This window comes from Acomys minous (assembly GCF_964271855.1).
Source record: "Acomys minous genome assembly, chromosome: 15".
NCBI classification, from domain to species: Eukaryota; Metazoa; Chordata; class Mammalia; order Rodentia; family Muridae; genus Acomys; species Acomys minous.
This window is the reverse complement of record NC_140497.1, coordinates 25,120,526-25,133,257: the sequence shown is the minus strand read 5'-3', so window position 1 is coordinate 25,133,257 and position 12,732 is coordinate 25,120,526. Positions and strand designations below refer to the sequence as shown.

At 40.4% G+C, this 12,732-nt stretch overlaps 1 protein-coding gene across 2 annotated transcripts in view; it reads left to right on the top strand.

Moving 5' to 3' along the window:
• The window catches only part of TNKS (tankyrase), a 164,185-nt gene that overhangs the window by 108,646 nt on the left and 42,807 nt on the right, over positions 1-12,732 (top strand). For both annotated transcript variants that reach the window (XM_084760366.1, XM_084760365.1), the window contains exons 6-8: positions 5,128-5,222; positions 7,070-7,136; positions 7,391-7,577. In XM_084760366.1, coding sequence (XP_084616492.1) covers positions 5,128-5,222; positions 7,070-7,136; positions 7,391-7,577 — 349 coding nt within the window. The remainder of the gene's footprint in view (positions 1-5,127; positions 5,223-7,069; positions 7,137-7,390; positions 7,578-12,732) is intronic.

Genomic DNA, 12,732 nt, shown 5'->3' with positions numbered 1-12,732 from the left:
TCTGAGGCTGTAGACGATCAGCCGCCCGGTCCCCCTGCATGTAGCCCATCCGAGTTCACAGACACTCACTGGGAAGAGGCTTCAGTGGTAGCTGCTCTAGTCTCTCAGTGTAGCTCGGATCTTCTTAAGGAATAACCCAAACAGGTTGTGCTTAAGTGAATTCTTTAAAGAGAGGTCTTCCTAAACTCTGGAGAAAATCCTGCTTTGGGGGAAAAAGTAGAATAAAATTTGCTGTCCTTGTTCCACTTTGTTACTCTTCCTTGTCCTGTACTCCTAGGCAGCTTCTCTTATTTACCAGCCCAGCATGTCTGGGGTTCTCATCCTAATGGTATGGTCTCACTGTTGGAGTAGGTCATTGTAATAACATAAGCATCTGAGTGCTGGCGTACTTTGAACCAAAAAGATACTTGCCGCAAGTACTAACTCACTTGCCCCTCAGCCACACCTGTCCATTTCTGAAGATCCTTTGTGAATCTGAAGTTCTGGTCCGTGAAGGAGAAAGAATGCAGACCGAGAATGCAGTCATTCTTTCCTGGGTTTGATTCCCCTTCTCTGCTGTCACCTCCTGTTCCCTGGCTTCTTCCTTTGTCCCGTGGTGGTAATCATAGTTTCAATCCCAGGTAACTTAGTGTGTTACCCAGTCAACACACACACACACACACACACACACACACACACACACACACACACACACAGAGTAAGATTCTTTACAGAATGTAAGAGCTAAGAAACTTGAAGGATGCTGAATCTTCATTATTATACTGCTTAAAAAGACAGGGCTGAGCAGGGAGACATACCTGTTTCTAGGGATGCATGCCCATATTGATTTCCTGGCTTTTATTTGTTTGGATTTGTATCAGTGTCTCAAAGAGCTTCTTAGAGCTTTCCGTCATCGCAGATTAATCATGTCTCTGTTGGTAGAAATTTAATAAAGTTTTGATTATATGTTTGTTGTGTTTGCCTAGGAATTTTGACTTAATGGCTGTTTGTATCAGAAAAACACTGATCTGTTTTAACCAAATAATAGATCCAAATGAAATATGCTTTGATAAACTAAGCAAGAATTGAAATACTTAAATACTCAATTATAGGCAGTGAGTAAATAATTATGATAAAGCCACACAATAGAAAATACTATACAGCCATTACAAAGAGTAAGACAGACTTCTCTGTAATGACATTAGGAAGAAGAAAATCAAGTCACAGAAGAATATAATGCAGTTTTATTGCTGTGACAAAAGCAGCAACAAAAACTAGAGGAAAAGCAAACACACTACCAGCCACTGGGAATCTCCAAGGAGCCTTGAGCAGCTGTCACTGGGTTCCTCTGGGGAAGGGGCATGCTGAGCTGCAGATAGCACAACTGTTGATGTTTTCTGCACAGCTTGAATTTCTGCAGAGAATATATTAATCTATATGTTTAAAGGGGGTTCTACTCTGAAGAGAATGTTTAGTATAAAGAATTTGATAATTTGAGACCAGCTAAAATTATGAAAATACATGTGGTTTTCATTTTTGAAGCCAGACTTAAAATAAAAAGACATGATTTTATACATCAAAAAGGTTGAAACTTCAGGCTTTGTATTTGTTATTTGTATCATACCTTTTCTAAGGCAATTTGAAGATAATACCTAAACTCACTCATAGATTGATATCTTTGCAAAACTGATGGTACAAGCCAGGTGTGGTGGTGTATGCCTTTAATCCCCGCAGAGGCAGGCAGATTGCAGTGAGTTCAAGGCTGGCCTGTTCTACAAAGCAAGTCCAGGACTGCCAAGGCTATGGGAGAGGGGGCTGATGGTACCCTGGGTAGGCCTATTACTAAAGCAAATGGTTAGCCTTAAAAGCTCTGTCCCCTGCTGGGTTCTGTGTGCTGGGTAGTAATAGGTGAGAGATATTATTAAGAAGTTGATTCGAAGGAGGAAAGTTAAGTTCACCGAGGTAGCCACAAACTACTTTAGGAAGGAGATGGGCAAAAGACATTTCCTCAATAGGGTAGTATTTTAACAATAGCAAAAATCACGGTTCATGAGGACTGTTTTGCATTTGAGAAAATTACAAGACACAGTAACCAATTATATTAATCTTGATTCTTGCAAACCAATATTACAGGACCAACCATAAAAATCTGTGTATTGACCTCATAAAGGGGGGGGGACTTTGTCAAAAGAGATGACAGAAGCTGAAAAGATCATGCAACAATGTTTTATTAACTAGCAATTGTTTTTAAGTGGGACACAAATGTGTGGGTATTTTATTTCTTTAAACTTATTTTTAGTGAAGCAAAGATTTTATATTTGTATGATAAATTATGAAACTTTATTTTATAAAATCATTTTGTAGTTGAAACTGTAAAGAAAGAATCTGGAGGGAAAGTTCAATCAATATCTTATATTGTGGAATGTATGGAACTAAGAAAGACCACCCATGGGTCTTTGGAAGAAATAAAGCGTTAGATGACAAAGTAGACAGCCTTCATTATCTTGATCTAACCCTTTTTTTTAAAGATTTATTTATTTATTATGTATACAGTGTTCTGCTTGCATGTACACCTGCACACCAGAAGAGGGCACGAAATCTCATTATAGATGGCTGTGAGTCACCATGTGGTTGCTAGGAATTGAACTTAGGGCCTTTGGAAGATCAGGCAGTGCTCTTAACCTCTGAGCCATCTCTCCAGCCCTTGAACTAACTCTTAATAACCAGTCTTCTAATGTACTAAAGCGAGAGATATTTGGAATGCAAGTGTATGTACGGATAAACATGAGTGTGTACACACACACACACACACACACACACACACACACACACACACACACTTTCTGGCTTTGGATTCTCAGCCTTCCTAATGCTGCAGCCCTTTAATAAAATTCATCATGTCGTTGTGACCCCAAACTATAAAATTATTTTTCTTGCTACTTCATAACTATAATTTCCTGCTATGAAGCATAGTGAAATTTCTAATATGTGACCCTGAAAAAGGGTCTTCCAACACCCATACACACACACCCACACCCACACCCACACCCACACACACACACACACCCACACACACACACACACACACACACACACACCGTTGAGAACCACTGCTCTAGACGCTAAGAGGTTTGAGTAGTGTTAGGTTTGCCGAGCTCCCTGACAACAGTGAGTTTCCTGGAGCCAGGACAGTCCTGGACAGAGCAAAACAAATTGATCACCAATGTTTGGAAAATTCCAGAAGATAGGCCACACTGAGTCTTCGTCTTAAAGAAAATAAAAACAGCATATATGCATTATAGAATAAACAGCTCTCTGGTGACTTGCATAATAGCTTCACGTTTGGGTTTTTATTCTTCCCTGGGAAGTACATCAAATATCACACGTATCCATGTTGAAATGTCAGGGTAAATCTTTTACATGAAATTATAGACAAATTCACTATCTTAGTTTCATTTCTTATTCCTGTGATAAAACAAATACAACATGAGAAAGGGCTTACTTTAGTTCATAGCACCAGGGTACAGTCCCCTCATTGTGAGGTCAGGATGGTGAAAACGCACAGCAGCAGGCTCCATCCGCAGTTCAGACACAATGCATGCCTGCCAGTACTCAGCTCGCTATTTCCAGCCCATCAGTTCCAGTCCCTCCCAGCTGATGAAAATGATGCCATCTACAGTCAAAGCGGGCCATGAAATGATACCACAGCATGTGTGAGCCCTTTACACCCAGTGATCTTCACCCTCACTCACACATGGCTCTGCTTCCTTGTGTCATCGTCCTTTCCCAGCTGGACATTATGGTATCGGACTGTCTGCCCAAGTCACGTTGTGTGCTGCCAGTTCTTAAAGGCTTTGGAAATTCCTTAGCTCCATCTTTTCATAGGCATTTTATTTCAGCCATTCTCTCATTTGTAACGTGATAAATTACAGAATCTCCTCATTTATCTGAGCTTTATAAGTATTTTAACAGTTCATAAACTAAGCATATTACCACTTTTGAAGCATTATAAATAGTTTACTCAAAGAATTTTTTTTTAAACCTGAAAAGTAGGAAGCTGGTTTTTCTTACATTTTGACTATTTACGTGAACTATTAAGTATATGTATATTGTGATTCATTTTGAGAGTCGTTCGCTTTTGGAAATGGAAAGTACTGAATCATCTAAGAGCAAATGACGTGTAAAAGGCATTGTGAAGCAGGAGCTTCCTTTTTTGCTTATAATCAATTAAAGTATTGCCTTTTCCACAAAATACGTAATGTCAGGTTTGCCAAGTGATAGCTTACCGGGTTACTGAGCAGTCGTCCGCAGCAGTGCAGTCTCTGAAGGGAGCTTCCCCAGTCAGAAGCTGTGCATAATGGAGCATCCAGCAGAGCGATGCAGTGTTGCCCTATTGCTAGCTCGCATAGGGAACAGATAAAGCGCGTCATCATTTTGGGTTCCGCTAAAGCGTCTTCAAATAATTCTTCAGGGATACCTCTCAATCTTTCCCATTAAGTTTCCCATTAAAGTTTGAAAGTTAGATGATTATGTTTCCAGTTACTGGGCATGGCCCGTCATGACTTTGGTAGCATAAGACTGGTTCCTTCTGGCAAGGAAGAGAGAAGCAACACAGGGCTTGTAGGATAGAGCTTGATTATTGTAGGCCCTGAGGATCAATATGGGACGTAGATGAGGTCTGTTAGCCAATTCCAAACTGACACTCAATAAGGTATCAAGAAAAGCGTGCTTGGTTTATAATTCTTGTGGCGGGAATGTCCACATGGCTTGATGCCAGCATCTGTCAAAGGCCCCTCGCTGCATCACGGCAGGAGTGAGTGAGAGTGTCTGTGTCTGTGCGTCTGTGTCACAGAGAAGGGAAGGAGGCTGGGAGGAAAGGTCACCTGGGAGAGAAGCAAGAGAGGGAGCCAAGGCAGGACTTCTTTGCAAACACTCCCTTTTGCACTATCAACCCAGCGCCTCTGGAGCCTTAACTCTTCTTGGAGAAAAGCAGCCCTAATTCCTGGACACACTGATGCATTGGTGGCATGAGTTCTGTTCAATGTGGACAAGCCAGGATCAAGCCATTGCAGTGACATGGAAACAGAGCTCTTTGTTTTTGTTTTTTTTTTAACCTGAAGAAGTAATGAGCTTCTCTTCTCTTTTCAGTCCACTCCATTACACCTGGCAGCGGGCTACAACAGAGTTCGGATAGTTCAGCTGCTTCTACAGCATGGTGCTGATGTTCATGCAAAAGACAAAGGGTAAGTGCAGCCATCTGTTGCCTCTGGAGCTTCCATGGGTGGATAATTATGCTATTTTCATTGTTTGATAGCCCGGAGGTGCTAGCTACAAAGAAAGTCGTATAACCCGTTCATCAAGAACGTTCATTTGTGGCTGGAGAGATGGGTCAGTGGTTAAGAGCACTGGCTTTGATTCTAGAAGACTGGGACTTGATTCCTAGTGCCACACATGGCAGCATACAGCTGTCGCCAACTCCCACTCCACAGGATTCAGTGCCCTCTTCTGGCCTCTGTGGGCACCAGGTATATAAATATGCAATATAGACATACATGTAGGCAAATCACCCATACACATAAAATAACAGAAATTAAAAAATAGTAGTCTCAGGTTTGATATCAGATCTTATTTTATAGGCCTACTATAGATTTCTCAATCATATGTTACACCAATTTAATTTTATTGCAATTCTACTTGAAATTATTTTTCCCAGTTATAACTACTTTCATCTCTTAAATTGCGTCTCAGAAAGATTTAAAAGTACTGAAAATAGTGATAACCTAGTATAGTAGCTGTTAAGAGAATCTCCTCGTGGGGTGTGGTGGCGCACGCCTTTAATCCCAGCACTTGGCAGGTGGAGGCGGTGGATCGCTGTGAGTTTGAGGAGTCCAGGACAGCCAAGGGTACACAGAGAACCCTATCTTGAAAAACCAAAAGTGAGAGGGGATGAGGCGGGAGAGAGAATCTCCTTGTATTAATAAACTATAGTAATGACTAAAGGATTTTTGAATTTAGTTATTTTTTTTAATCCACTTAAACTAATGCAGTCTACATGGTCCCTATACACATTGGTAAAGGAAGGAACGGACAGCAAACGAAAACGTGCGTCCTGTGAATGGATACATACGAGAAGCTTAGCAATTTCTTTCTAGTTTCCAGTGATCTGTGGACATTTGGTCTCAGTCCTGTATGAAAAGTTAACATTTCTCATTATCTGGCCTTAATATCTCAAGAATAATTGACCCGACCCAGGTGACGCAGATTAGATTAGACGTCTGTGATTGACAGCATAAAGAAGCAACGCCCTAGAGGGAGATTTCTTTCAGTCAGCTCAAATTCACGTCAGGAAGTACAGAAAGGGCCTCTGTGCTTGAGACAGTTACGAGGAAGAGAATCTGTCCATTTCAGATCTGCTCCCTTCTTGCCTCCTGTGAATGGTGTGTCACCTCCTGTGCCTGTTTCCTCCTGCGTGTCTGGAAACAGATGGTGTACGGTGACCAGTCATCAAGAAGGGCTCATAGAGGAAAGACGGCTTTAGCCTCATGCAGGAAGGGGCCTCTGACAGGGAAGTTATAAGATACTTAATTCTTTCACTGCAAAGTATGACGTAGCTGGATTAAAATTGGACTATTCTGGTTCCCTGCCAGTTGGCATGCCTCTTACATATTGGTATTTGTTTATTAGTTCTTTAACTGTTCTTCTGATCGATAGTTTTATAATTTCTATGGCTTATGTATAAAGACCACAGATAACTACTGAAGGCGTGGACATGGGCTTTCCTTTGAGGTCTTTCCATAAAGTCTTAAAATGCTTTTGTTTGGTTGGTTAGTTTTTTGTTTTTGTTTTTGTTTTTGTTTTTCGAGACAAGATTTCTCTGTGTAGCCTTGGCTGTCCTGGACTCGCTTTGTAGACCAGGCTGGCCTCAAACTCACATCAATCCTCCTGCTCCTACCTCCCAAGTGCTGGGATTAAAAGCATGCGCCACCACACCCGGCCTAAAATACTTTTAAAACATATTTTTCTCCTAGCAATTCATAACCAGATTGCTGTGTTTGAAATTACAGCGTTTTAATTTTCTCTTTTCATTCAGTGGACTTGTACCTCTTCATAACGCATGCTCATATGGACACTATGAGGTCACAGAACTTCTGTTAAAGGTAAGAGAAATCCAAAATAATGAATTATATTGGCTTGGCTTTAACTTGTTTATACTTTGTGAATTTTTCAAGCAAGTAATACTTGTATGATAATAAGATAATGTTTCTATTGCCTAGAAACTTTACTTTTTTAAAAGCTGAATTTAAAACCATTACATTCCAAAAGTCATAGCTGAAATTTCAGTGAAATGCGTTTTCTGAGTTTGCTTTCCCTCATGGACATGTGTACTGATGTCAGCCTTTCCCTGATTCAGCATGGCGCTTGTGTGAACGCTATGGATCTGTGGCAGTTCACGCCACTCCACGAAGCTGCTTCCAAGAACCGTGTAGAAGTCTGCTCTTTGTTACTCAGCCATGGCGCTGACCCTACCTTGGTCAACTGCCATGGCAAAAGTGCTGTTGATATGGCTCCAACTCCTGAGCTCCGGGAAAGATTGACGTGTAAGTATCTGCATCCTAAACCCAACGTGCCTAGACCATGTCCTCCCCTTCTTACATGTGTGCTAGTTTGTCATGTTCATGTATTCCACAAGAGCCCTTTACACACATATGCTGTACATGCATATCAATAAAACATACACTATGCAGACTACACACACACAGTCTTTTAAAAAAATATTTATTATGTATACAGTGTTCTGCCTGCATGTACACCAGTGTGCCAGAAGAAGGCACCAGATTTCATTACAGATGGTTGTGAGCCACCATGTGGTTTGCTGGGAATTGAACTCAGGACCTTTGGAAGAGCAGGCAGTGCTCTTAACTTCTGAGCCATCTCTCCAGCCCCTCACACACATTTTTTTAATGTCCAGTTCTAACTCATTTGCCAAGGCTCCTGGTCTTTTGTTTTCTGGTTTTGTTTTTGTGTACTTTGGGGGTTTGTTTGTTTGTTTGTTTGTTTGTTTTCTTTTATGTGTTTGTTGACAGCTAAGGACAAGGTCCATCAACAAGCATTTCCTGAGTATTCCCCTGTGTGACAGACAATAGAAATATAGCAGTATACAAATCAAAACCAAGTCTCTGGGCTCACCAAACTTTGATTCTTGTGCCACTGGTAATAGAAGGAGATGCAGCACGTTAACTGTCCGTTTCCAAAAAGTTGCACAGTCATGTCTTTATTTACATGTGAGTTTTATGTCCCAAATTTAAGGAAGATGATTTGATAGGCGTAATCTTTATAAATATTCACATGTATTACATGTATGTATGTATATATATATATATTTTTTTTTTTTTTAAGGAAACTGTGAATACGTTTAGATATGCAGAAAGTTTATATAGCTAGCACAGAGAATTCTTATCTACAGCATATCTAGGTTCCTGTATTACTGACATTTTACATTAGTGTGCTACATTTATCACAGTAAATAACCCAATATTGACACATTAACTGAAGGCCACGCTAACTAGATTTCCTTGGGTTTTGCCTAAAGTCCCTTTTCTGTTGGGTTCTCGTTCAAGTCATCACATTATGTGTAGTGTTACAGCCAATACTGACTTGTATACAGTTCTCCATGTGGGCATTTCAGATTAAAGTAAGCTAAGCATCTCCCACTGACCTAAGAATCAGAAAATCTTTACTAACTGATAGCCCAAGGAAAATAGTGTTCATAGCATTGAACTTGAAACCACTTTTAAGCTAATTTTTATGAATAGAGCAAATTTCCTACAACTTTAATCACATGTAGAAATTGAAATGTATTGTATTCATGTAGTCGGATTAGATCAGATTTTCGAGTGTGAACCCGACTATAGTTGGGAAGCACCTTCGAACTGTTCCTGTAGAACCTCCTATGTGTCTTGCCGTGCTGCATTAGATTATATTGTCTATGTAGCCAGGCTTCCGACCTTTGAACACCCGTACTATCTCTGATACTACCTTTTGGTTTTGGTTTTGGTTGAAGACAGGGTTTCTGTCCTGGTACTCACTCTGTAGACCTGGCTGACCTTGAACTCAGTGATTGGCCCCTGTGCTTCTCTGAGGACCCCCACCCCCAACTATCTCTGGTACCTTAAGTGAGGTCTCTGTATCATGTCTCTATCTAACCCCAGCCTAGTGTAGTCTTTGTATGTGCTGTGTGTCCAACAGCTTCAGCCAATTGAACATGACTACTTAAAATGTACAGTACTGTTTTCTAGTGTCCTTTTTTTTTAGTTTGTATTTATCCTGTGTCAACATTGACCCTTTATTCACTCAGCCATTTTAAAAATTAAGAGTCTGGCCAGGCGGTGGTGGTGCATGTCTTTAATCCCAGCGCTCGGGAGGCAGAGGAAGGTGGATCACTGTGAGTTCAAGGCCAGCCTGGTCTACAAAGTGAGTCCGGGATAGTAAAGACTACACAGAGAAACCCTGTCTTGAAAAACAACAACAACAAAAAAGAAAGAAAATCAGGAAAAAAGAAATTAAGAGTCTTACCAGAAGTCTTGACATTGTTTTATTAGGCTATCTTATTCTATTGTAGACCTTAAAGCTTACCTAAATTGTGTAGCTTTTATACACAGAGTAGTTTCTTGGCTGTTTTCAACTTTCTCGATAGGATTTTTTTTTTAATATTTATTTATTTTTATGTATGAGTGCTCTATCTGCATGTACACCTGCGTGCCAGAAGAGGGCATCCGATCACATTGTAGATGGTTGAGCCACCAAGTGGTTGCTGGGAATTGAACTTAGGACCTCTGGAAGAGCAGAGAATGCTCTTAACCCTCAATAGGAATTTTTGTTAAATCCGATTCTTCCAAGAGTCATGGGGAAGGACCAATTTAAGGATCTTCTCTAGCTACAGTTCTCATTGTTGTGATTTCTGCTTTGTGGTTGGTGTTCAATTACGGAATTTTTATGTAAAGACAATTATGTAGAAGGCTTGAGAGATGGCTCAGTAGTTTAGAGCACTTGTTCTTAGGAACTGAATTTTGATCCCAGCTCCAGTTCTGAGTTCAGGGAGGATCCCCCTACCTCAGAAGTTCAGGACACTTCATCTGGCCTTCATGCATGCTTGGGTACACATGGACCACAAACACCCCAAAAAGAAAATTATGCAGGAAACAAAAGTAATGCTTACACCATGCCATTATTATAACTACATCATTCTGCATATTTATCCCGTTTCTTAATTTTATTTATTCTTTTTATAAAGCCAAATGAGGTAGTCTGAATTTCATTCTTATTTAAGATACATTTAGAAAATAAAACTTTGAGGTATTTTATAAATATGAAAATTATCAGGATCTAGGGTTAGTTTCATAATTAATTTTAACATCCTTTAAGCTGTATAATGTCTTTGAGGTTCTAGAAACAAACAGCCAGGACTAAGGAAATGGTCCAGCAGTCAAGAGTACTTTTGGCTCATGCAGAAGACCTGTGCCTAGCACTCAAGTAGGGCTGGTCACTGCTGTGGGATAGCTTATAAGCACCTAGAACTGCAGCTTCAGGGGATCCAGTGTCTCCATGAGCAACCCACAAAAGTACACTTATCCCCACACAGACACACACACACACACAAAAGTAAGAATAATAAAAATAAAACTTTAAATTCTTGCCGAGCAGTGGTGGTGCACACCTTTAATCTCAATACTTGAGAAGCAGAGACGGGTCTCTGAGTTGAAGGACAGCCAGGGGTACACAGAGAAGCCCTCTCCTGAAAAATCAAATACATAAGCAAACAAATGAATGAATGAATGAATAAGTAAATTCTTGTTTAACTTTTTTGCATTGAAAATGTTAAAACATTTTCTTAGTTAATAAACATTCAGCTTCTTGGGTTATTGCTTTATTTTATTTTATTAATTTATTCAGATTACAACTCAATTGTTATCCCATCACTTGTATCCTCCCATTCCTCCCTCCCTCCCACTTTCACCCTATTCCCCTCCCCTAGGTCTATGACTGAGGGGGACCTCTTCCCCCACTATATGGTGATAGGCTATCAAGTCTCATCTCCACCCCTCTCCACCGAGGGGAGATGGTCAAATATGGGGCACCAGAGATCATGTCAGAGTCAGTCCCCGCTCTGCACATAACTATGGAGAATGTCCTGTCCATTGGATAGATCAGAGTAGGGGTTTGATGTTTACTACTTATATTGTCCTTGGTTAGTGCAATAGTTTGAGCAGACACCTCTGGGCCCTGATCCACCCGTCAAGATGTTCTTTTTGTAGCTTTCTAGAACCCGGGTTGTTGCTTTTTAATTATAACTATTCCTCAACAAAATATTTTAAATTTCAAAATCAGTATGATCAGAAATCTTATGATTTTTCTAAGAGCAACGATAAAGAATATTTTGTGAAGGAAATAACACACCATTTAATTGTATTACTGTGACAGAGGTCTTCCTTCCTTAGTACTCCATTGTGGCTACTTACATTTTCCCTATTTTGCTGTTCTTCTGAGCCACCATTCCTTCCTATACAATAGAAGAAAACTAAACTGCCATTATTATATTGATGATTATAGAATGCTTGTTGCTAAGGACACTGCCATTTGCCTTCAGCTTAAATATCTCTCAACTGCTTACTCCAGGAAAGCTCTGCAGTCGGCTTGCTCCTACTTCTGAGTACGTGTGCCCCTTGTAGTCGTTAGGACCCTGCTGTTTACATGTGCCTATGTTCCCTGACTCTATTAGCCCCTGCTTGGAGCATTAAATCAAAGCCTCAGATTTTGTCATTGTTATATACTGGTTTACCTTATCACCTCAGTTAACCTTGGGTTTTGTTCCAGAAGTCTTACACATTGAGAAATTTAACGGTTAAAAGAACCATGAAATAGGGCCGCAAGATAGATAGCTCAGCCAGTAAAAGCACTTCCCACACAACCCTGATGGTGTGAGTTTGATTCCCCAGAACCCACTGTGGATGAAGAAAACCAACTCCTAAAAGTAGTCCTCAGACCTCTGCACACAACTGTACTCATACACACGTAACACACACACACACACACACACACACACACACACTTTAAAATGTTAAATCAAAGGTCATGTAGAAATGGTTCATTTTCCAAACTAACCACAACATAGTATACAAATATTGAACTGATAACAAACACTGTTTATTGAGAACCTGCCATGTGCCACACTCTGTGCTAAGTGATAAACTGTGCCGAGGAACTGACCGTGGTGCTGGGCTGGAACTAGGCTGGTTACAGGTACTTGACCCTAACTAGAAGTGCTCGGTAACGTGGAGTAAGGAGGCATGCAAGCCGAAGCCTTAGGTGCTGTCTGTGTCTCCACCTTTTGAGGGAGGGGTATCTTGTGAGGTCCTCACAAGAAAGAAGAAACAGCACAGTACCATGCAGCTGCAACGGTCTAAGCATTAGCACCTCAAATGGCTATGGAATAGTCTCAAATTTCATTTGTGTGTTTTTAGAATAGTTTTCAGCTCTTTGTTAATAAAATTATATAAAATAGAGCCAAATTTGTAAAATATAAGATAAAAATCTAAAACTATTCTTAGATGGTTATTGTTCTTTGAAAAATCAAAGTGTTGTTAATAGTTTGACTGTTTCTCTAAACATTATTTTCTGTTCCGTGACTTACACTTAGCTCTGATGGCAGCAGGAGCAGCAAGAACAGAGCAGTCTAAGAAATGGGAGCAGCCCAGC